Source organism: Heptranchias perlo, chromosome 36 (assembly GCF_035084215.1).
Source record: "Heptranchias perlo isolate sHepPer1 chromosome 36, sHepPer1.hap1, whole genome shotgun sequence".
Lineage (NCBI taxonomy): Eukaryota > Metazoa > Chordata > Chondrichthyes > Hexanchiformes > Hexanchidae > Heptranchias > Heptranchias perlo.
Genome location: NC_090360.1, coordinates 18646009 through 18672282, shown reverse-complemented (window position 1 = coordinate 18672282; position 26274 = coordinate 18646009). Strand labels below are relative to the sequence as shown.

Genomic DNA, 26274 nt, shown 5'->3' with positions numbered 1-26274 from the left:
TGTGTCACAGCAAGGAAAAAAAGTCTTGTGCCGAAAACTACAACCTCCATCTCCCCACCAGCTGATTGCAAAATTTTGCAGATAATGATTTAAGTTATTTGTATCAGGTAGTGGAGCAGATAAAAAAAAGTGAAATGAAAGCATCCATTTTCCTACATAACTTGGGGGGAGGGCAACCTGATAAATATTATTTCAACTTGGAGAATCAGTACTGAATGTAATAAACACAATGTGACGAATGAACAGTAGCCTCTTCACCTGTGCTGAAAATGGGAAACCATTGCTCTGTATGGAACGGAATTAAGGACTCTGGAAAAAAAAAGCAAATCTGGTGACTTGTCAGCTTCTTTGTGGAATACCAGATAATTCTTTCAGAGAAAAGCTGCTCTGAGCACAAGATCTGATGTTAAATACAGTAGATTTATAGAATAGCCAAACCATAATATACCAAACCAAAGAGCTGTGCAGAAAGAAAAACGCTGCAAATCAGATCAACTGAGAAACCCAATATCGAGAGAGGGGGGAGAGAAAATTGTGTAAATGGTGTGGAATACAATATGCGACTGAGTGCAAATCTTTGTTTTAAAGGAAGATGAGCATTTATTGATGATCCCTTACTTCAGCTCAGAAGTAACAAGACACTGTGGTTGTCATTAAGGCACGGGTTGCACAAAGATATTTACGTAGCATGCAGCTCCTCCCCTACTGTCCTTCATATTCATTTAAATGCATCACCTCCCCCTTCAGATTGGTCTCTGCAATTCTTGCACTGGCCATTAGGACGAGGGCATGAATAACGCCACGGAGTCTCTCTCCATTCCTTGACTCCGTGTGAAAGCAACCTCGTGTCGGCAGAGATTACATGAATCAGACACTAAACTGTGTATGCCATGCTGTGCCACTCCCAGGTGTATTGGGTCACGAAAATATCCTAAAATTAGGTATAAAGTACAAAGAAAATGTATAAATGGTTGAAGTCCCAATTCCTACCTTCTGCTTCAATAGCGGGAACGCTGGTGCACAAGACTTGCATTGCAACGTTGCTAATGGTTAAAAGCCGTGTGCACCCTTCTGTTCTAGCTTGTATTAACAGAAATATTGTATGTGCTACCAACCTAACTTGAGGGCCCTTGTCCAGTCACTTCTCCATCAACAGACTCCATTGACTTTTGGGATATAGGCTCCCAGGGGGCCTTGTTCAATCTACACGTAAAAGACACAATCATTAGACAAGAATTTAAGGATTTAACAGCCACCTCATTCTCAAAATAGACTAAAAACAGCATTCGAATCTATTACTTCAACTGTCAAGATAACAGGAACAGGAGTAGGCCATTCAGCCCCTCGAGCCTGTTCCACCATTCATTTAGATCATGGCTAATCTGCATCTTAACTCCATTTACCTGTCCTGGTTCCCCTATCCCTCAATACCCTTGCCTAACAAAAATCTTTAAACAAAATAATAACTTCTTGTTTTTAAAACTGCTCCATCAGTACATTTCCTCCCTGGCATGCCAGAAATTCCCCATGTGCGTTTATTTGGCTGTGCAAAACCATGCTCTGCACTGACCTTATGTTTGGTGAACATGCAGCCACTGTGCAAACAAACCCTCAGCTGCTGCCAATTCCAGACTCCCTGGGCTGACCAGTTTCAGTTTCCATCTCTTAATGCAGCAGAAACAAACTCTATATTACGTCTGTAATCCTGGACATGTGGGAAACTGTTCCAAGCACACAGTTTACATACCAGCTAATTCTCCCCTTCCCTAGTCCATTCAAATCCCATTACTGACCCTGCGAGGACCTTTGTATAGCCACTTCTCTGGATCAAAAGGCTCTCTAAAGTGAGCAAACAGATTGCCAAACGATTTGGACTGGCTGGATTGATCCTAAATGGAAAAAGAAAAAAAAAGAGTTTATGAATCAGAGTTTTGACGGCATCAATCAGAAACTGTTGCAAATATTTCTACAGTTCAGATTACTAAGACTTTGCTCCAACCCTTAAAAAGAAAATGGCTTTAACTGCACCAGATCCGATCCCTCCCTATTACAATGAAAATTACAGGGCTCTTTTAGTGCACCGTTAAGGAGAGGTATATCTATGCTGGAGAAAGGAACAATATCCTCACTTTTTCACCCATACAAGCACCAAGCACTCAGAGCTCTGGTACAGTACAGATCAGATACAGGGTAAAGCTTCATTTACCCTAACCCCTCCACCCCCTCCTTTCAAAGTTTTCTCATCTCCCTTAACACTCAACCGTGGTCCCACAGGTGCTGACAACCCTGGCGCTTAACCAAGCAGCTGTTCGTCACGTGGTCAGTCAGCAAGTTCGAGCAGGCTGTTCAGCCACATAGGGAAAGAAGGTAACAGCCGACCTGGCTGCTGTACTATCACTGGATAGCAATCAGGATTGGGACCCATCTCATCAGCCTCCCTAGCACCAAGACCAATTCTGGTGGTTCACCACTGACTCAGCTGAGTTCAAGTTAACTCCGGAATCAAACCTGGTGTTTTCCTACTCTGTATAGTTCAGTATCAAACCGGTGAAGTGTTGAACAACATGTTTTGATCTCACTTGAAAGTGTAACAAATCAATTTCCCTCACCAGCCATGTCTGCGTCTCTCCAAGTATGATAATTTAGTGTTAGAATAGAGGGGGGGGGGAATGAAACACGAACAGCTTCATCCCATCGGTCTGGGCTGGTTTCAAATGGTAAACTGCTCATTTACTGTGTCACCGTCCCCAGCAGTAAATAAATGCTTGGTCATGGAAATGTCTCACCCAGTGAAGCCATTATAAAAAGTATAATGCAGCCACATCAGTGCACAAATTGGTTAAACGCTACCCAGTGACCCCTGTAGTAAAAGTATGCACACGGACAGCAGACGAGGGCAGAACTGGGGTCGGTAAGAGGCTCTTTTCGCTTTCCACTACATGGTGGGATAGCCTCCAAACACTTGCTGGGTAGGTTCTTCTGTTCAGTTGCAGTAAATCAGTGAAATTAGCTGCACAGTACAGTTTAGCTAAGCAATACACATCAGATAGCCTATTTACACTGACTACATTGTACAGGTACTGACCTTCACAGGAATCTTCTCTCCATCAGCAGAAAGGTTCAGATCAGAGAAAAGATTGGACACTTCGGGTATACCATTCAGTTCCTATGCACAAAGACAGTTCAATGGATGGTGAAACATCAAGGATTGCAGGCTACTGAATATCAGAACCTTGAAAGGTAATTTTCACTTTGCCACTAATGTCAAAGCTGTATTGCACTAGCCTCAAGCTCAGTTGATTACAGGGAAGAATAGGCCAAAACAGGCAGTGCGGTTAGATACAAGTTGTGCCCATGTGCAGTCGCAGGGAGTTGCTAATGAAACTGCTGCAAAGAAGCACAACTCTACAATAGACTTCTCCTGTACACCAACAGTTGGCTCATGGATAGAGGCCCAGGAGTGAGTCAGCCACACCCAAGAACAACCCCAATAGCTGAGCAAAATGGTGACTTTAAATGGTATTGATTTGGTAGAGCTCAGCTCACATGGTGGGCTATCCCAACACTACCACTCCACTCCTAGTACTCCAGTCAATAGCAGATTACTGATAGTCACCACTAGACCCAGGGGCTCTGAAAGTCAGAGTTCATTTACACCCCCATGTTCAATTTTCAAAATTCAAAAGCTAGATTCAAGGAATCCAAATGAACCCACAGTTGGCACTGAAAAGCTGCATCCTCCTACTGGAGAAGTTTGACAAAAAAGCACAGAGATTCCATCGTGACAGGTCGACCCCTTCTAATTCAGAGTATATTCAACTCAATTCCTTGTGACCTTTGCCCTATGTCAGCTGTCCTATTCTTTGGGGAGATGAACTTGACAGACGATAGCAACTATGTCAAAAATCTCTCAGGTATCAACGAACAACACAGACATATGAGTAACCCTATTTACTGCAAAAACTACTCTACGATCAACGCCATCTGCCAACAGCCAGCTGGGGTATGGTTTAATGCTCTATGAGCTATGCATGACTTGTCTTGATGACTACAAGGACATACCTTTAAAGATTGAAAAGTGCTGTGAGAGAGAGATGTAAAATGACTAAACCAGTCACACAAAACTTCTCTACATAATAAGATTTGATGGGAGTTCAAGTGGAGGGGGTCAAAGTCCGAGGTTAATTCTATCCAATAATGTAATGGACAATTTGTAACCATAGCAGCCCAAAAACGAAAGAAGATTTTAGCCTGCTGGAACAGAGGCAGAGAGAGCCTTCATCTGTTAGTTTAGAATCCAGCTCAATGAGGTGAAAGCATAGCTTTCTAATCACTGACCTCATAAAACAGGGACCTTTGGAGTTGTTACTCAAGATCTTCTACCCATTTAATGATCTTTAAGCAATGTCCCCATGGCTAATAAGCTATAAAGCCCTGATAACTTTCACACATGAACTACAAAGTTAGATATGTAACAGTATATAAATTACATATAAATGGATAGGAGTAAAACTGTAACCTATGTACCACTGCTGGGAACTGCTTCCATTATTAATGGTGTCTGAGACCTCAGTCAGGTCTGTTTGGTTGCAGTGGCTTAGGAGGCAGCAGGGTTGAGTTTGAAAAAGTTTGGAGCTTGTTTTCATCCAAGGCGGCCGTGCCTTCAGCTACCCAGGCCCTATGCTCTGGAAATCCCCATCCTAAACCTCGCCCTTCTTTTCAGATACTCCTTAAAACATGCCTCTTTGACCAAGCTTTTGGTCACCTGTCCCAACATCTCTATGTAGCTCGGCGTTTGGCAACACTCGGGAAGCTCCGTGGGACGATTCACTACGTTAAAGGCCCTACATAAATGCAAGTTGTTGTAGGTACCAATAATTTCAAAACTGTGATAACTCATTGGTTCAGCTAAAAAAAAAACATGTTTATTCAGTGGAGTCACTCACCTAGTTCCAATCTCTCCAACACTGTTACTACCCAGAATGTGCCAAAAGATCTCACCAATACTTGCAGGCTAAAACCTGCCTGCTAGTCCAATTTACCACAGTGAAACCCAATGACTACTTTCTGTAGTGGAGATTTCAGAAATAAAGTGAGGGTGCATGAACTCCTGAATTTATTCAGTGCAGTAAGGGACAGTGAGCCAGGATTAAAATTGAACCAGGCATAAAAATGGTAGCCTTCTAATTGTCACTGGTTGCAAAGGGAGGTGGAGCCTGCTCAGATTGCTGGAAATATCCACAATCACTGGGAACCTAGCAGAGCTCCAGCCCCCAGGAAAAGCAGCGAGGCTGTGCAGAGGAGGAATGCTACGGCATTTCCAACGCAGCTATGGTTATGGCTGACATTGACTCTTTTGGAGCTTTCTTTGAAATTTGTTTCTCTTGTTGTTACAAATGGTCAATGGTTCAAAAAGCAATATGGCCACCGTGAGAAGTGAAGCAAAGGATCTTCTGAGCGATTTGATTGCTGACTAATGATTTTCCCCCATCTGGTGAATGGAACTGGTTCAACCATTGACCCACATATCCGAATAACAAAATATGAACCACTCTAACACGATTAAATTAATAGATAGTAAACAAATATGATTCAAACTAGTTTTGGAAGGGAGAGGGTGGGGTTGGTGGGGATTCTTACTTGTGCTTTCTTGCGTAACAAAAATTTATTCTCCACGTCAAACTCAGCTCCCTTCTCTGTGCTCTCCGACTTTATAGAGGCCATCGACTTATGAAGGTTCATGGGAGTGTCGACTGGAGTGTTTGACTTCACATCCTCAGGCGACTGACTTGGTGCCAGCCCAGCCGATAGTGGTGGGTCACCGAATTTCACAGGATTCTCGACAGAGGACACGGAAAGCTGCTCTCGTGTGGATTTCGACTGGGGATGCAGCCATTGGTCTAATTCAGTCTTCTGCTGCTCCGCAGTACGTTTGCTTGGCTGGCCTATCTGAACACCATTCTTGTCCTTCCCCCCTTGTTTGAGTAGCCACTCATTGACCGCCTCCTTTTCACAACTCCGGCCACACACACACTCCGAGAAGCTGCTGCACGGCTCGTTTGCTTTGCACGCGTCCTCCACTCGAACTGACAACTGGGGCTGCTGAAGATGGCGGGCATAGTTTGGTGAAGCAGGTGGTGACTTCTTGGCACTATGGTGCTCACTCAGACACTTCAGCTTGCCAAGGTTTTCAATCTCGATCGCTTTCGTCTGAACGCCACAGCAACTACCACAGGATTCAGCCTTGCCAGGCTTCAAAAGCCACTCGCTGGTGGTATACTTCTCCCTGAAAGGCTGAGTTATGGATTTCCACTTGTCTTCATTGATGCTGCTACTGCTGCTGCCACTTGTTTTTTCAGAACACACATCAGTGACACTCGTTTTTCCAGAAGGTGGGTTCATTTCTTCCACTTCTTGGTCCACAACCTCCATGTCAAATTCTTCTATTAGCTCAAAGGTGGAAGAACTACCAGATGACTCAGTACGCTGGCGTGCAAGGCTATTCTTGATAGGATCAGATTTTTGCTTGTCAGGAAGTAGCCAGTACTCAAGGTCCTGCCGATGCCCCCAGGCCTGCAATTTGTAGTAATTTAGGTCTGTTAGATTCCCATTAGTGGAACTAGTGCATTGGTGTGCAGTGGTCTTCTCGATTGGGTCATCTTTCTGCTTGCTGGGAAGCAGCCAGTGCTCAAGGCCCTGCCGATGCCCCCAGGCCTGCACCCTGTAGTAGTCTGGGTCCTTTGGGCTCAGGTTACAGCTGGTGGAGGTGTGGGTGCACTGTTGACCAGTGATGTTCTCAGCTGGGTTACTCTTTTGCTTGTTGGGAAGCAGCCAGTTCTCGAGGCTCTGTTGATGTTCCCAGGCTCGCATTTTATAGTGGTCTGGATCTGTTGCACTCGAGTTTGATGGTGACCCCTAAAGGAAAAATTAAATATTGCAGTCAATTTCAGATGAATATTCCTAATAGATACAACATATACCAATTATCCCTGTTCACAAAAAGCAGGACAAATCCAATCCGGCCAATTACCGCCCCATCAGTCTACTCTCAATCATCAGCAAAGTGATGGAAGGTGTCGTCGACAGTGCTATCAAGCGGCACTTACTCACCAATAACCTGCTCACCGATGCTCAGTTTGGGTTCCGCCAGGACCACTCGGCTCCAGACCTCATTACAGCCTTGGTCCAAACATGGACAAAAGAGCTGAATTCCAGAGGTGAGGTGAGAGTGACTGCCCTTGACATCAAGGCAGCATTTGACCGAGTGTGGCACCAAGGAGCCCTAGTAAAATTGAACTCAATGGGAATCAGGGGGAAAACTCTCCAGTGGCTGGAGTCATACCTAGCACAAAGGAAGATGGTAGTGGTTGTTGGAAGCCAATCATCTCAGCCCCAGGGCATTGCTGCAGGAGTTCCTCAGGGCAGTGTCCTAGGCCCAACCATCTTCATCTGCTTCATCAATGACCTTCCCTCCATCATAAGGTCAGAAATGGGGATGTTCGCTGATGACTGCACAGTGTTCAGTTCCATTCGCAACCCCTCAGATAATGAAGCAGTCCGAGCCTGCATGCAGCAAGACCTGGACAACATCCAGGCTTGGGCTGATAAGTGGCAAGTAACATTCGCGCCAGATAAGTGCCAGGAAATGACCATCTCCAACAAGAGAGAGTCTAACCACCTCCCCTTGACATTCAACGGCATTACCATTGCCGAATCCCCCACCATCAACATCCTGGGGGTCACCATTGACCAGAAACTTAACTGGACCAGCCACATATATACTGTGGCTACAAGAGCAGGTCAGAGGCTGGGTATTCTGCGGCGAGTGACTCACCTCCTGACTCCCCAAAGCCTTTCCACCATCTACAAGGCACAAGTCAGGAGTGTGATGGAATACTCTCCACTTGCCTGGATGATTGCAGCTCCAACAACACTCAAGAAGCTCGACACCATCCAAGATAAAGCAGCCCGCTTGATTGGCACCCCATCCACCACCCTAAACATTCACTCCCTTCACCACCGGCGCACTGTGGCTGCAGTGTGCACCATCCACAGGATGCACTGCAGCAACTCGCCAAGGCTTCTTCGACAGCACCTCCCAAACCCGCGACCTCTACCACCTAGAAGGACAAGGGCAGCAGGCGCATGGGAACACCACCACCTGCACGTTCCCCTCCAAGTCACACACCATCCCGACTTGGAAATATATCGCCGTTCCTTCATTGTCGCTGGGTCAAAATCCTGGAACTCCCTTCCTAACAGCACTGTGGGAGAACCGTCACCACACGGACTGCAGCGGTTCAAGAAGGCGGCTCACCACCACCTTCTCAAGGGCAATTAGGGATGGGCAATAAATGCCGGCCTTGCCAGCGACGCCCACATCCCGTGAACGAATAAAAAAAAACTCCCGTTATACAATCTCTTATTCACCTTCTGTTTATCTCTAACGATGGGCTTATTTCCAGGGTTACTTTATTGGTGTCAAAGCATGGGGGGGGGGGGGGGGGGAGGAGGAAGAGCAGTTGGGTTTGCTGCCTATATCTTCAGGTAAGTTCCATTGGCAGTACATGTCCTTGGGGTTTGACTGGTCCCAAACAAGCTGAGCTCACTTCTGGCCTGTATGGCCCTCTCTCAACTGCATGGAAGGTCCCACAATCAGGTGAATAGAAGATTGCAAAAATAACTTTGCAGTAAGTTGCTCTGGTGTTGCTGAATCCACCCTGCAGTATAAACAAGGCCAATTCAATACCAAGGGATGCAACTCACCCTTAAGACCATTCGCTATGAACCGAACATTAGTGTTCCTCAATTACATCGTGCTTCCCATTTAAAACCAGTTAAGAGATTGCCACCCAATTGTAGACTCACATGGTTTGTCATTCCCAAATATACACTTCCCTGTGCTTGTTTAAAAATGATCTAATGAGCATTATGGTTTGATAAATTGCTAATTAATGATTAGATGGGCTAGAGTTCAAGGGTTTATATTCTTTTTTATTAGCACTTTATGGAAACTTTTAACCAAGCAAAAACATTAAGAGTAATAATGTACTCTAACAGACCAATGTACCACCTCACACCCTATTTTAGTTTACCATTAAAACAATATTGATTAAAACTTTATACACTTTAAAAAAAGCAAGTCATGCAAATTTACATCATGTTAGATCCAGTTTTGCCCTCAGAAGTACCAACACTAAATCAAAAAAAAACTCGGGTGATGTTCCTCAGCAATTCCAATTTAAGCAGTCTAGCAAACAGTTGCGTCTTTAGTTTCAAGCCAGTCAGCTGGTCTCCACTTTTAGGTTGCCCCTGGATTAGAAGCAATGAAGAACTCCCTTTAGTTTTCCCATCTTCAAGCATTTCCTAAACCCTCTAATGTTACAGTCTTTGGAGAGAAAACACTGAACTAGAGGCATTTTCATATTTTTTCTTAAACATGCTTAATCAAATTCTGCCTTATATGAAAGGTTTAGTCAACTGCCCAAAAGCCACACACTGGGACTTGTCTTTGGTCTCATGAAACATCTCTGATGGCCCACCAGAAAACCTCCAGAGTTGAACAGAGATATAAATGGATTCTTTCACTCGGGCTTTACAATGCCTTTGCACAAAAAAGGAACTATCTGTATCACAATTGCTCTTTGTTGCAAGTTACTTCAGAGATTGGAAATTATATATAATTACATATAAAAAGAATGAGAAAGCATGTGGAATCTAGGTCTTTACTGGCATCTCAGAACAAACAGTTCCACAATGTCACCATTTAAAGTTCAGGATGTTGTCAGAACGTATTGATAGATCAATGTGTTATACGTGACAGGAGAAAAAACACATTTTATTACTATGCAAAACTCTTAATTCATTATCACAAATTGCTCCTAGCAGTGACAGACATGTGACAAACACTAGTAGTGAGCTATGTAGAAATAGCGACAACAGTACCGACTGCCCCACCCTAAAGGGGAAACCACAATTTTTAGTATTCAACAAAATTTGCAGCTCCAGGAAGTATATCGATACACACCTGGCTGGACTGTTTCAGCAGACAATCTTGCAGGTTCAGTGTTGGCATCCGCACAGGAGGGCTACGCAGCCAGTCAGCGAGCGGGCATTCCTTTCCGCTGGGAAATGTTTTCTGTAAGAACAAAGCTAGCATTAGTACTACTGCATTGTTAGGGATATAAAGTAAGACACAGTCAGCTTCTACAGATGGCTCATGAGATGGTCCAGTGACTCAGACTGTCACACTTGCAGTGTGCTGCACACGTGCAGAGGCACCAAAAAACAACAGGCCCAACACAATGGTTCCATGGGACTTCAAGATCTCTGATCCCTGGTCATTCCACCATGCTTGGGACAGAAGAGGGTCGTTACTTTTCTCAAGGTGAGAGTTACAACCAGGTTTTCCGCTGATCATCACACACCCACTGCCTGAATGAAACACACAATATACTTTGCCCACAGGATACCCATCACTGAAACGCACAATATACTCTGCCCACAGTATACCCATCACCGAATGAAACGCACGATATACTCTGCCCACAGTATACCCATCACCGAATGAAACGCAGGATATACTCTGCCCACAGTATAACCATCACCGAATGAAACGCACGATATACTCTGCCCACAGTATACCCATCACCGAATGAAACACACAATATACTCTACCCACAGTATACCAATCAACGAATGAAATGCACAATATGCCAAGAATACATTTCATACCTAAGGTTAAAGCTGAATATCACCGTTGTACAGAAGCAATTCTATAATGCCACAAATCTTACACGCACGCTTGCATATAATCCACAATGCCACGATTCAATTGCGAAGACATTTATATATAGCTCTTTGTGCAACACCAATCCCTGCTTAATCACAAAACATTAATACTGCACTTGTAATTAAGGCTTTTGGAACCTTTGGTCAAAGTTCCTACCTTCTAGGAACTGCCACTTTGGGCTTTACAAAGATCAAAGTCACAACTGATATGAAAGTAAGCAGATAGATTTTGTAACGTTCAGGTAAGAAATGTGTTTGCTATGAACTATACTCCAATTTTCAGTTCACTTAGAAGCCAGCTGATACTCCAGAAAACTCCACTTCAGATATTGCTTCTGGATTTAAATCGGCACATGCAACTTTCCACATATTCAACAGCAGTGCAGGAAATGGGAGCTTTCAGTAAAGTGTGGCCCTTTGGGAGCTCCAAATCTCAGCAGCAAAAGCAAAATGCTCCTCTAGTTTGTCTGAACAGCAAATCAGTGATCCCTGGCACTGCCTAGGCAATTTTATTCTCAAACCCTGCCGGAATGTTTTTCAATCCCTGTGCATTCCCAGTGCAATCTGTGGCCTTCATGCAGCAATTGGCACCATTAGAGCAGTTGTGCACTTTGCACATACATCGCAGCAAGTGGTGAAACAGTGCAGATTTTAAACAATGCAAAGCATAGAACAGCAGGATCAACAAAATCAGCTCACTCTAGAACTGCAAGGGATGTAGATGTCACGCTCCATAACTTAAAAAAAGACTTACCTTTGTCAGCAGTGGTACCAAGCAATAATCCAGATCTCCTGCCACACTGCAAGAACTCCTGCACTCAGTCTCTAAAACCTACACCAGATCAGAAATAATTCATTTAGTCCTTGGATCCCTGTAATCATGCAGCCAATATACATGAAGAATCCTACTTGTCACACTCGCCAAACCAAATCTGCACTCATTGTCATTCACATGGTGTAAATGCTAACTCATTTTCTGTCCCAAAACTTGGAACTGCATTAGTCACCTGACTTTTACTTCAAAATAGAGGTTTAAATGCAGCCCAGAAATAGGATGAATACTTCTTCTCATCAAAAGGGAGAAACTGTCGTTTCTAATTTAGGTTTAAAATCTAACCCAAAGTCTCCAAATCCACCCAAACAAATTTTAACCACCATGGTGATACAAAGAAAATTGTGACCCTGCCAAACCCTTTGGTCACAAAAGCAGCTTTCGTGTGGCATTGATTATACCACTCTCAGCCATAGCACAGTAGCAGCCTCATTAAAGTGACACTGGTAAGACCGATCACCTAGTGAGGCATTTTAAGAGGAGTAAGGGAGAGCAGAGCCATTATAAGAATATCAGAATAGAACTATAGTTATAACAAAGCATAGAAGTTATGAAGTTAAAATTTTGGCTATCCTGATTCTTGTGGATATTAAGTTTAGATTAATAGTTGGTGGTTTTATTATACTAAAATGTAGGGCCCAATCTGGACAGTTACAACACCAACTGTCTTTAGTGAAGCAACCTTTCTCAAAGAAGCCACCTGGCCAATTTGCCAATGTGGAAGATTGCAGTGCTACAAATGAAGTGTGCTCAAGAGGTCAGTGTACATTGGTAGGCAGCAAATAAAAGGCCATTTCTCATCTCAATACAAGCTTTCCACTAATGCGCTATCAAAAATTTGATTTATTTGTACCATAAACTCTTATTACAACAAAAAGAAACCTCCTTTGAACTAATAGATAGATTAAGGCACTTACCGGTGTTTTGATGGCCCCAAAGCTTGTAATGGCTTGGCGAAGTGAAGGGACATCGGCCTCAAAATTCAGGGTGGGGGATTCTTCTGGTTTCAGGGCCAGGTTCTTCAATCTGGAATAGGATATACACTAACTCAGTAATAGGCTGATCTGCTTTATTACTTAATCTTTAATGTTTTGGGGAAAACTACGGGAACATCTTTTAACACAAGTAGGCCATTCTATGTATTCCCTAGTTGCCCCTTCAGATACAGGGGTTTTTGTTTATATGGAGACCACCAGAGGGTGGGATAGTGGTGTAAAGTAAGCTCTCGACTTCCATATAATCTGATTTCAATGTCACTGCTGATCTTTGAAACACTGATTATAACCTGAACGCTAACTCCATATATCTTGAAGAATGGGTATTATTTGAAACAGTATTGCTGAATCTCACCCCCCTCCTAATCAATCACACCCAGCTGTCCACTGAACAAAGCTAGTCAACTAATTACAGCCAGGGCTATTTATTACATCACAAGCTGAAAGCTAAGGGCCCGTATTGTTCATCTGAAGTTACTCTACAATTGAATTCCGATTTCACAATTACAATTTGTAATGAATATACAGCTCAATAAATTCATACTATAAAAACGCCACAATTTGGAACGTGCCAACTCTCACCTCTCCAGGCAGGCTGTAATTTGACTGGTCGAAAGGTTACTCTGGGGATGTTCCAATTGATGAATAAGGCAGTTGAACTGGCCCAGCAGCTGAAGGAAAATAAAATTGCATTTATACAACACCTTATGTCATTTCAGCACGTCCCAAAAATGATTTGCACGATGAATTACTCTGAGCGCAAAGACTGCTGTGTGGCTAGAGGTGGCAGCCATTCTGCGTCACCAGCACCTTACAGACAGCAGTGAGATGAATCACCAGTTGAAGGAGGAATCCTAACCAGTACACAGGAAATCACTGCTTCTCTCAAAAGGTGCCATAGGATCTTTAACTTCCATCTGAACGACATATGGGACCTCGGTTTAATGTCTCATTTGAAGGACCACATCGCCAATAATGCAGCACTTCCTCAGTGTCAGCCTAGTTTATGCTCTCAAACCCTGCTATGGAACTCAAACTCATATCCTTCTGACTCAAGAGTGCTACCGACCGAGCCAAGCTGCAAGGAGAAGATTTGGTAAAGTTTCACTCAGCACCAAATGCAAGAAGCAAAGATTCAAGATGAAGTCTCTGGCATTAATAAGAAATTAAATTTGAAGTTGGATCAATCCACAGGAACTCCAGGTGTCCATTGACCTGGCCAAATCCAATTAAAGGTTTTGATGTGGTCCACTGCTCAAATCAGTTAAAACATGTTTGTTAATCCAATTTTAGATATTGGAATTCAAAAATATGCCAGAACTCAAATTCCAAATCTCCACCAACAGCAAGGAACCCGAGGCGTTATCAGAGCAAGGAACTAAACAACTTCCATTTACATGGAGGGAGGGTGGCAAAGATAAATCGACACCAAACCCTGGAGCAAGATTAGATAGAGTAAATGAAGGCCTGGGTGAGGAAAAGAAATGGGTTTTGGAGAAGGTTTCTAAAAGGGAAATGGGAAGAAGCACAATAGGCCAGTCGGAGAGCCAAAGGGGTATACGGTTGGAAAGAGGTTGCAGAAGTAGAGAGCAATGGCGGGGGGAGATCTGGGAGTTAGTGTAGGTCAACGATGAAGGGCAAATGGGACTTGCACAGGACAGGAGATGGATAGCTGTTTTGGACCAGGCGGAGTTTATGGAGTGTAGGGGGATGATATTAGAAAAATCAAGTCTAGGAATGATAAGAGCATGGATAATGATTTTAGTTGTAAACAATTTTACAACACCAAGTTATAGTCCAGCAATTTTATTTTAAATTCACAAGCTTTCGGAGGCTTCCTCCTTCGTCAGGTGAACGATGTGAAAATTTTCACATCGTTCACCTGACGAAGGAGGAAGCCTCCGAAAGCTTGTGAATTTAAAATAAAATTGCTGGACTATGACTTGGTGTTGTAAAATTGTTTACAATTGTCAACCCCAGTCCATCACCGGCATCTCCACATAATGATTTTAGTGGCAGAGATAGGGTGGAGGCAGGCAATGCTGGGGAAACAGAACAGGTAATGGGACATAGAGGACAACACTGATTGTATCACGGGACTGAAACATCACTAACTTGATTTATTTTACAGATGTACTTAGTTAATACTACTAAGCTGCATCTGAGGGCAGGATTTCAATGTAAATACGAACGGTCAATCCATCAACATACATAATTCAGCATCTTATAAAAGCACATCGCCCACAAAACACTTCACAACAAATGAAAACAAGCATTGTATGGCCCCTATAAGAACATGCACGCCCAGAGAGCCTAATGTGCTGTTTTTCTAATTTAAATACTAAAGTTTGGAATGGTTATTTTAATGGCACAGCAATCATTCCCTTACCCAGTAAAGCTGCTGAATCTGTTGCTGCAGGGACTCCTCCTTGAGCTGTTGCACAAGGTCGATCTGCTCCAAGAGACAAACCTCCCTACTGCGCAGGCACTCCATGTGACGGCTGATACAGCTGTGAATTTGAAATTTTACCTGCAAAAGAACAAGAAACTAAGCAATGGCATTCTTCTTCCAGGAAATTTTACACACCTACATTATAAGAAATAAAAACTACAGGCTGCATGCAATATTAACAAAAACTCGATTTTACTTAAAATCATCCCCAGTGTATTTAAGTCAGGACTGTACTTGCCCACCACTCAATGCAGGGAGAAACTGTTTCTACTGGCAGAAGGATCAGTAATCACAGGACATAGATTTAAGGTAAACTTGCCTCATGACTGTTTGCTTTTATCTCCTGTTCGGCCTGAATTATATTGCTAATGGCTGCCTCCAGATCTCGCTTGGCCTTCAAACAATTCATTAACGAATCCTTGAATTGGAAGCTGGTATTCTCCCCACCCTGGTTGTCTGTTGGGTTCATCTTGGTCTCTGCTGAAAAAAGGTAGTTAAGATAACAGCAAATGTGGACATGAGCATGCAAGATTAGCAGGGCGGTCACGCTTTCAGTCAAGCCCCATTAAATGCCTGTCACTTAAAAGCTGCTCAATATTAAGAACTCCAAATAGTCAAATCCTGGCTGATTTTTTTTTAAATTGCTGTATTTCAGTTCACTTGGCAACCTGATCTCTCCTCAACATTCCCAAGAGCGCCATTTTAGATTAAGATCCCCGAAGTGCTTGGCTATTCCATCATACATTTAAAGTAAAGCTACAAAGATATTTTATTTTAAATTATAGCAGATCTCCCCATGGTGAGTCTGAACTTACACTTTTGCAGAGGAGGGGGATCTGAGGTGTGGAGCTGGGGCTGGGGTGGGGGTATATATTTCCCATGAAAAAAATATATTTGGTATATTTACACAAAACCTTTTGGTAAACCATTTTAAATTCAAGACTTGTTCAGAACTTCCCTCTAAACTTGAATGATGGCACAGCCCTTCCAGGAATTGCTAGCTTGGGTATAAAGAGAAGGCAATTGTAGCCATTTTAGATTCCATTTTTATATTTGGTAATGTTTACATTTCAATTTGTGTCTTATTTGTTGTAAAAAAAACCCATTATAGTTTTTCAGGAAAATTCTCAAGTTGAATACTACATGCTTTGCCCTACCTGATATTTTACATACAAAAAAAATCCTCCGACGGAAAGCATTGGTGCAGGCAATTTTAATGTCTATTATGTAATAAGTACTCAGCTTAGTGCTTAAAGGAAGATGGCAGCTGAGAGGATTTTCAAAAATATTTTAAAATTCGTTCAGTAGCTTTTATTGGTTGATTTTGTCCACTGCTCTCGCTTGATTTATTGTCTTCCTATATCCTCAGTGGTTCTCAGCAGTTTTTCTATCTGCGTCTCTTTGCATTTGACTTGTATGTTCCCTGCCTTTCCAGCTACAATTTGCTGGATTTATGAAAACATAATTTGATCAATTAAGTGCAAATGCAAGAGCAATTTGCATAAGCACATTATACATACGCATCCCCCCCACCCCACACACACACACACAAATATACAGGCACAACTCAGAGAGACTGGTACAAAGAATGACTTATACAGTGAGTCAGAGAATATGCTGTTTTACAAGAAAGGAGTGTTATCAACCAAGTGTGATGGACAAAGTATTAAGGAAGTGCAACACTTACAGGAAGTGTGAGCTGCAAGTGTTTTAATATATAAAAAGGTCCTGAAATTTTCCCATTATACTTTTAATTTACAAAGTTCAAATTATACGGTTTCTTCAATAGAAAAGATGGGAGCTAAATAAATTGGGTAGGCAAAGAACAGACAATTTGATGCTATTAAATTCAGATTTGAGGAGATGAATAGAAGCACTTGATTGGGATTAACCAGCTATTTAGGAAATAGATGCAGCCAAAATGAGGTGTTCCAACAACATACTACAATTTCTATTGAATATTTTTTACTGATCTGGACATTAAAGGATGCCACCAACATCACTGATGATTAGTCTTTCTAATTTTAATGAACATTTTTATTTTGGTGGCAGGATGTTATGATAGACATTTAATGAATCACTTTCATATGATGATTTGACAAATTAGTGTATTTCCATGAATAGTGGATCTCTTGTAGCACTAAATGTGCTCTATTTACTTGTTCCTTTTCCCCTTCTTTCCAATAGTGCAGTGCCACTTTGCACCAACATTGCAAATGAATGGGTGTCAGGGCTATACTGAAGAAGTGGAAAACGAAAAACCACATGAATTGTTGTCTACAATACTCAAAGGGGAGGGGGAAGGAATTTGCGAAGGCTAATGGTCACTTTAATGGAGTCAATGGATATTGGGAATATTCAAAAGTAAACGAATTACAACCAATGCAGCTTTAAAAAGTAGTCATCCCGAATTGCCAAGAGGAAATACCCTGACTTTCTACCCCAGACATCCCTTTATAAACCAAGGTCAGTGGGTAAGTTATCAAAGGTAAGACACGTAACATGGATCAGTTCTGAGAATGTTGCATTGTTGGGGTGCAGTCTTTTGGTTCAGAGGTTAAATCTAGGACCCATCTACCTGCTCAGCTAGCCGCACAAGATTCCATGTCACTATCTGAAGTGGAGATGCCGGTGATGGACTGGGGTTGACAATTGTAAAATTGTTTACAACTATCTGAAGAGAAGCAGGAGCTCTTCTGGCTTATGGCCAGCATTCTTCCCTTAACCATCATCATCATCAAATAAAAAATTACCTCGCCATTCATTCATTTGAAGTTTGTGGGACCTTGGTGTGTGCAAATTTGCCTACATAACAGTGATTGTAAAGCACTTTAGGACATGAAAGGCTGCTCATAAGGGACCTTAGATACTTAACGGGACAGAGAAAGTAACCCCAGAACAATACTTTATTATGTCAGGGCTACAGAAAAAGAGGGCATTGGATCAGACTTGTGATGAGCAAAATTTAGAAGACATCAGGATTTTGTTCTTTACAGAGGGCTATTTACAGCTGCAGGGAGAGAAGGAAGATTTGAGCCATGGGACATGACTCATTTAATAAACAGCTAAATCAACAATGGGAAGGCAATATGATTGTTATTCTGGAAGGAAGAGACCTAAAGGACTGAAAGGTCTTTTGCATCCAAATCTATTTTATGGCCATATTTTACATGAGGTGGTTTTTTTTTTAAATGGGAAAGTCACAAACTGCAAACCTCAGGAAAGCCTGTGACTCAAAATACCATTCTAACAAATGGCTACATCCTTTCTCTTTGTATTATTTTACTCAAATACTTTAAATTCTGTCCAGACAAGCACACGGGCTAGGTTTTCTTCATGGAACTTAGCACATCTAGCACTTTGTATTGACGGGTACCTCAGCTCATTTTCCCATTGCATAAAAGTTGAGCACTGTTGCTCCAACATCTGCATCCACAGTAAAGAATGTATACAAACATTTCCTTGTTTAGCAATCCTGTCTTAAATTGGTAATCGCTTACTGTAGGTAAAGTCTTCCTCCTTCAACTTAGACGTGCAAATTATGAGATGACACAAAGTCCTATCATAAGTGGAGATTGAATAAATAATGCATTTCATTATACTCAATGGCACAGGTACTTTCTGAAGGTTTTATATTATCAGATCAATCTTTTAAAACAAATACTGCTATTTAAAGTTTTCAGATGAACACTACATTGATAGGAATTACAAACTCTTAGCAATGTACAGCATAAATAAACTGCATATGAAAACCCCCTTTGAGGATTCACAGCACAAATAAAACTTGTAACAGAAAGGCAATTCCTAGAAGCGGTACATCACGCACACACCCTGCATAAGTATGCATATTCTTTACATAAAAATTGGCCTTTTCACCCATTTCCAGATGCTCGGCTCATGTTATGTCTGTGCATCAAAGATTGCATGTCAACAGCGCACACTGGGTTGATGTTTATAATTCACCTAACTCTGGTCCTTTGTGATAGGATCATCCATAGGTTAGCAGTATGAACATAAACTGCACAGCACTGAAACCAGCCTTGGGAGAGGTTTGGCAATACATGTAAAAACAAATGTCTGAAAAAAATGGCACAACTGTGGTTTTCACCTTTCTTGTGTTTGTGCATCAGCGGGGCTGGTGCATTCCAGATCTCTTCTCTTCCTCCTCCCCCCCAACCCAATAAATCCACCTGACTGATAGCTGCAATGTTCTGTTCAATTTAAACTTAAATTCTCCATGTAAAAATCCTGGAAAGTGCCAGGAACATGCACTGTTCAGGATGTGAAAGAGAGGCAGATTCCATCACCCAATTCTAACAGAATTGTATACTCAACGTCTTGCAGCCCATTAAAAGAAAATTATGCTACATCCTGTTATCACTATTCTTTTCCCATAGTCCCAAATTTTCCTCCGAACTACTGAAGGGTCTGGTACTGCAGCCGCCTAATGGATAAGGGAGGGATTTGGTCTTTTTGCTCCGAGAAAGAAATGCAAAATTACCAAAACAAAACAGCTTTGCAGGAGCATTTTATGTCCATGGGAATTTTACACTTGCACTGCCATTTTGCTTCATCTAATTAAAGTCATCTTGAACCAGCCCCGCAACTTAACTGCCTGTTTAAAACAAAATAACCCCAAAATAAAATACATTAAAAAAAGAATCAACAGGCAATGATCAATTTTAACAAAGCAATATGTAGCTTGGGAATCATTAGTGGGTCCCATAACCTTCACTCAATCTGCCCTGCAATCCAATCTCAAAAAAGACTACCCTCTGCATTGATAATAATGAGCATCTACGGATCAAGGGCGAAACAGAAACTGTGTGAACAATGAGGCCTCTCCCCTGCACTGACAATAAGATTAGACCGAATCTACCCTCCAGGGTTCCACCAGAGAACGAAACCCAGATGCCTTCTAACTTGGGCGCTTGCAACAATGGCCGCCCGCTGCTCTGATCGCCACCAGGGCGATAGGCCCCTCCGGTTACACAGCGGGTATAATGACAAACTTATTCAGCGCAATCCGGGCCGATACCGAAAATTGTACCTGTGAGGCGGATCCACACCTCCACTCTTGCCACCCCCCCCTCTCTTCGTCGTCCACCGACTGCCAAACGGCCTTTTCCTCGGCTATTTATATACCCCTGCACGCCACGCACACCCGCCGCCTGCGCGCTTACGTCACGCCCCCACGCATGCTCCCATCACGTCAGCAGTCCGCCACTAGCGGATCGCCCGGCCGCACGTACACAGGGCTCCCCGAGAGAGGGGGGGGGACTGCGACGGCCGATCGGTGAAGCACACATACCCGGGGCCCCAACATGGGGGGGAATACGGCCACGTTGTAAAAGTTTGCAAAGTATGAAAAACAATGAGACAAATTTTGTAACTTTTCCCCCTGAATGTTGAAGATCATTAATGTCCTGATTTAAACCCAGCACAGTATTGTGATTGGCACAGCACTGCCGTAAAAATTCTGGGAGTAAAGCCAGATTAAAGTGAACAAGGGTCCTCGTCTCTAGAAAGAATTTATATTTGTATCATGTTTCACACAAACATCTTCACGTACAATTAAATGCTTTGAATTACAAACACTGCAAATAGGCAGCAAGTCCATCAGCATCAAGAAAGAGGCACGAAGGTTAACGTTTCTGATCAGAATTAATTTTGGATTCATTTAAGGAACCCGGTGTGATGATGGGTGCAGGTTTGAGCCACTGATACACCACAAAGTGAGTTTGCAATCTTTGCTTCGTTATTTTGGAGGAAAGGGAGAAGATGGCAAGTGTTGTGAAATTGTGCCTTAATAGATGGATAAGCTAAGATAGGACAGATAGCCTGCCTCATCTGTATGTACAGTATCTTGTAATCTTCTGATCAAAATTCACCACATGGAGTAGTTGAGGCAAATAGCATAGATGCATTTAAAGGCAAGCTAGATAAGTACATGAGGGAGAAAGGGATAGAAGCCTATGCTGATAGGATTAGATGTAGAGTGATATACACCATTTAGGCCAAATGGCCTGTTTCTGTGCTGTAAATTCTTTGTAATTTTAAGTGCAAAAAACAAAAAAAAACTGATGGTGGAATTTGAACTGACAAAAAAGGGTCTATACTTGAAACCGTAACTCATCTGTTCCCTCCACAGATGCTGACGGACCTGCTGAGTGTTTCCAACATTTTCTGGTTTTGCTTTTAACTAAGTACCACTAATGTATCCAAACATAGCAGTCATTTGTTAATAATGTGGTTGAGTGAGCAGTGCTGGCTGGGAGACCAGAAGAACCCCTTGCTGTTCTTCAAATACCACCATGGGATCTTCATATCCACCTGAATAGATAAAACAGATCACGTGTTTGCCGCCTCTCCCAAAGGAAAGCACCTGCGACAATGCAGTATTGCACTGAAGTGCCAACCTAGATCATACGCTCAAATCCTGGGGTGAACCTAGAACCTTCTGAACGTAGCATTTATTTGGTTTTTGAGCAGACTGGTTGGAAAGAAACCAAAAGTAGATGGTTTTCAAACTATTCAATTCTACAGTGGAGGTATTAGCATTACGTTTTTCAATGAATTAAGACCAAAGAAAACAACTCAAACCACTATACCCTCCTCAGTTTTGATCTTAGGCTTGACCCAGAAAGTTACTGATAAAATCTCGTCACCAATTCAGGAAAAATTCCTACATAATTCCTAAAGGCAAAAATTAAGGATAGCTCGAAGGAGATTAAAATCTAAACAGGCTGGAGCTATTCTGCAATGCAGCCCCCAATCGTAACACCCAAGATTCTTTGTTAACAGGAATTAAATTGTGTGTCACAAAACTTTAATTCCTTGCTTAGCCACTGGACAGTTCAGCGATTTTATTTTTTTAACATATTGAACACCTTTAATGCTGTCAAAATCTTGGTATATATATGCACACACAGAACGCTGATTTCAGAACTTTAAATTGAGGTAAATCACAGTAAACTATTTCCATTAGTTGGTGAGTCGGTAACCAGACAGCAGAGGGTGTAAATATATGGTCATCATCAAAGGAACGAGGGAAGTGGTTAGAAGTTTTTTTTATTATGCAGAGGAATGTCCCAATAGTGTTGGAAACATGATCCATAATAATTTTTTAAAAGGGAATTGAATAAATATTTGAAAAAGAAAAAATTGAAAGGGTTTGGGGAAAGAGCAGGGGAATGAGAATAGCTGGACAGCTCCTCCTTCTGTGCTGTAAAATGTTATGAAAGGAAAAGTATGATCTTCTGAATTGCCCACAATCCTAAGCTTCATAAAGACATACGTGTACTGTTGCATCTTAGTTATCCTGTTTTGCTTTAGAACTGCTGGTTACAGGTAGCTTGGGAGTCCCCATTTTGTAGACAGTTTACTCATGTAACATTATGATTGCTCTATGCCAAGGTTATCACGAATTATAAAGAGTCAAACCAAGCATGAGGTGACATAAGTGGGAATTTATTTCCTCGCCTACTTAAAGGCATTGATGCCTCATCAAGATACAGTTCTATGTGCACCAAATGCCTGTTGGTACCTGACCCCAATGTGTTGTTATCAGGATATTCAACCATGGTGGGAGGGTGGAGAGTAAGTGCTGGATAAATCACAGCCAAGCCCGATCCTGTTCCACATTCAACATGCAGTACCAGCAGGAACCTCGGTCAGTTGTAACGTGCCACACACCAGCTTAGCCAAGAGGGTGAGCTGCTTCCAGATATATATCAACACTAAAGTGAAACCAGGCTTTCAAAATCCAAGATCTATATACACACACACCTTGTTACATGTTGTCAAAATGCACCACAGAGAAGAAAAAATGATGGACTACTTTAAAACATTATGCTTGAAACCACTTGGATTGCATTACAGAATGGGTCCCAATGGGTTTGTGAAAAAGCCAACTATGTATACAGAATGTAAGTTGTACACCAACATCTCCCAGCCCCAGAGACCAGAACCAGCCATTCAACATGTACAGTGACCCAACAAATATTTTCATCATATGAGTAAGGCTTTCCCTCAATACGAAAGCAGTATTGAGTCCATACTGATGTAACGCTGCCAGGCTAAAATACAAGTGTAAAATGTAGGCATGTAAGTTGTACATAGAATAATACTCATACAGGGCTGCCTCTATGTCCTTAAATCTAAAACAATCTTCCCCTCTCTGCTTGGTTCCTCTGAAATAGGACTAGGCGTTAATCTAAAGTGAACTCCAACAGGCTGTACAGGACCTACTGGAATTGTTTGTGCTGTGTTCTGGCATTCCTTGTTATACCATTTTATACAGTTACAGGTAGTATGTAACTCCCTCTCTGACATCATGAATAAGACCAGTTGGGCCGAAGTTAGCACTCCCATTCATGATGTCACATAAGGAAGCATTCCAAACTAAAAACAAGCTTCTCCATGTTAAATATTATGAATCCTGTCATTTCTAAAGGCAACGCCCAAAGTCTGGTAACTTCTGGATCAGCTGTAACTTGTTAAGGCTACCTTCAGGTAGCTCAGTTTCCTTCTTTATGCCAAATGCATTTTTGTCCTTCAATATCTCTCTCTGTAAAGCGTATGCTTCTCCAAGACCAGCACCACTCTCATACTCCTGGATAAGGTACAACTAAAAGTCCATCATCTAGCAGGCAATTCTTCTCATCTCTACCTTCCAACCTCGCTCTCTTTTTTGATAGAAACATGGTCAATACTTCTCTGAACCTTCCTCCCTCAACATTTAACTGCAAACATGCTGAGTACATTCATCACCAACCCCGTAATAAAATATTCATCACCTGCCTTGACCCCTTTCCTAGGTTTCTCAACAAAGCAATAGGTAACATAAGATTAATTCAGTAAATATCACAAGGTACCCAGCATCTGCACCACCTCCCAAGATGTAAAAGATTCTTTTAAATAGCACAGCTCAGCAAATTGCTTGGATTTTGGCCTTGTGTCATCAATCTCAATCAGGTTTAGAAGTTAATATTCTACAAAACAAGCACCGTTATTGACAACATATTTTAACCCTTGCAGTGAAGTGCACCAACACAAAAGATGATCATTTTCAAAGTTTGCTCCAAAAAGATGTGGGAATCGGGAAAACTTCTGTTAATTTTATATAGGCAGAAAGTTATAGAATGTACTCTTGCTAATTCAAAGTTTGTTGTCCACTAAAAATATGAATTATCCAATAATTTGCATTCAGCAATATAAACATAGCAATGTGGGAACTCAGTGCAAAAAAAATTGGAATTATCAGATAATATGAATTAAGCAATTTTGAATTAAGAGTAGATAAATACAAGAGTATTTATGCACATTTTGATTGGTGAAAAGCACATTTAGTACCAAAGAGTTAAATGTTATTACCCCTCTGCCCAAACATACACCAAGTGCGTCAGAAGTTTTTGTTTGAGGTGTTACATAAGTGGAGCATTAAAAGCTCAATGTCCAGCCAAGATATAGGCTGTGGAAACAATGTAAGTGGCTGTATTTTGTTTAAACAGAGACCCGATGCCATTAATCCAGGTGAGCAGGCTGGTTCTATAATTCACTTTGAGCAGCGGAGAGGGATAATGCAACAAGGAAACAAGGTTTTGTTAAAGAGTTTCAGGTCGTTAGGTCCGTTGCCAAGTTTACATGCAGTCATCTGAATTGGCACCAACACAAGATCTACCCTGGATTCCAAACTAAGAATTCAAGGAAAAGGGAGGTCAAATTTCAGCCAAGTCAAACCTCTATTTGCCAGAACAAACAGACCTGTGCTCTATTTATAATTTCAAACAGAAACTAAATGTCCTACTTCTCTCTAGAACTGGTGCTGACTTTTCAGAAACTCGCATTTTAGCAAAAGGCAGAGACCCCAGATCCTGCTTTATCACTGCTATAAGCAGTGATGGTGGAAAGAAAATGCGACTACCACTCGCCCCTTTGCTCCCCCTTCCTTGCACTAGAGTTGCTCAGTAAGTTTCAAAATCACAGGACCAAACAAATCTCAAAAGTGCAACAAAAACTGAATAATGCTGGAAATGGTCAGCAGGTCAGGCGACATCTGTGGAAGAAGGAAAAAAGTTATTTTTCAGGTATATAATCTTTTGCCAGAACAGATTTGGATGAAGAGTTATATACCTGAAATGTTAATTTTTCCCCCCCAACAGGTGCTGCCTGACCTGAGTGTTTCCAGTATTTTTCTGTTTTTGTTTCAGATTTCCAGCATGCTATTTTATTTTTTATATATCTTAAAAATGCACACATACCAGGTGTGTGCATACACAGTCACAGCATAAGTGTTTTTCTTCCAAATTTTAGTATCATTTTCGTAGAATGATACAGCACAAGAGGCTGTTCGGCCCATCGTGCCTGTACCGCGCTCTTTGAAAGAGCTATCCAATTAGTCCCACTCCCCTGCTCTTTCCCCATAGCCCTGCAAATTGCTCATCTCACCTCTGCTTCTTTTGCCAATTATCTTAAATCTGTTTCCTTTGGTTACCGACCCTTCGACCACTGGAAATAGTTTCTCCTTATTTACTCTATCAAAACCCTTCATGATATTGAACAGCTTTATTAAATCTTCCCTTAACCTTCTCTGTTCTAGAGATAACAACCCCAGCTTCTCTAGTTTCTCCATGTAACTGAAGTCCCTCATCCCTGGTACCATTCTAGTAAATATCCTCTGCACCCTCTCTAAGGCCTTGACATCCTTCCTAAAGTGCGGTACCCAGAATTTAACAATACTCCAGCTGGGGCCCAATCGGTGATTTGCGACGGTTTAGCATAACTTATAACAGTTTAGCATAATACTGTTCTACAATTTAAGGTAACAGTGGAGACATACTACTAGTCAGTCAAGCATTGTACTGGTTATGTGGAAGCACAGGGAGCTTACAGCAGTCTGTAGCCATGTCCTTGACTGCTACTTACTGCCAGTGAATCTGTTCTGCATTAGAAGTTGGTTTTAGAGTAACAGCAAGAGGGAGAAACCCAACATGTGTAAAAGGTGCTCCATCCTATGAATTGGTAATATGAGGCCAGAGGTTTTTTACTAAACATTTCTCTGAAAAACAATTGGTAGGGAATATTTATCACTGTCTAAAATCCAATTTCAAAACAGATGGTTTCTACACAACGTTCTAGACATCAGCTGTTTGAGAGACAGCTCGTCTTTTATTAGGGGAGCCCAGCACTTGGGCCACTACTGC

General features: G+C 41.9%; 1 protein-coding gene across 4 annotated transcripts in view; it reads right to left on the bottom strand.

The window, feature by feature from the left end:
• The window catches only part of ncoa4 (nuclear receptor coactivator 4), a 37981-nt gene that overhangs the window by 2761 nt on the left and 8946 nt on the right, over positions 1–26274 (bottom strand). Inside the window, exons 1-11 of one of the 4 annotated variants that reach the window (XM_067972678.1) lie at positions 20121–20222; positions 15390–15550; positions 15008–15148; positions 13201–13289; positions 12541–12649; positions 11546–11623; positions 10028–10138; positions 5641–6915; positions 3086–3166; positions 1794–1889; positions 1116–1203 (exon numbers count right to left, since the gene is read on the bottom strand). In XM_067972678.1, coding sequence (XP_067828779.1) covers positions 1150–1203; positions 1794–1889; positions 3086–3166; positions 5641–6915; positions 10028–10138; positions 11546–11623; positions 12541–12649; positions 13201–13289; positions 15008–15148; positions 15390–15539 — 2184 coding nt within the window. In that variant the 5' untranslated portion in view covers positions 15540–15550; positions 20121–20222 and the 3' untranslated portion in view covers positions 1116–1149. Of the gene's footprint in view, positions 1–1115; positions 1204–1793; positions 1890–3085; positions 3167–5640; positions 6916–10027; positions 10139–11545; positions 11624–12540; positions 12650–13200; positions 13290–15007; positions 15149–15389; positions 15551–20120; positions 20223–26274 lie in introns of those variants that run through there. The other 3 variants (XM_067972680.1, XM_067972677.1, XM_067972679.1) reach the window with 3 other exon arrangements.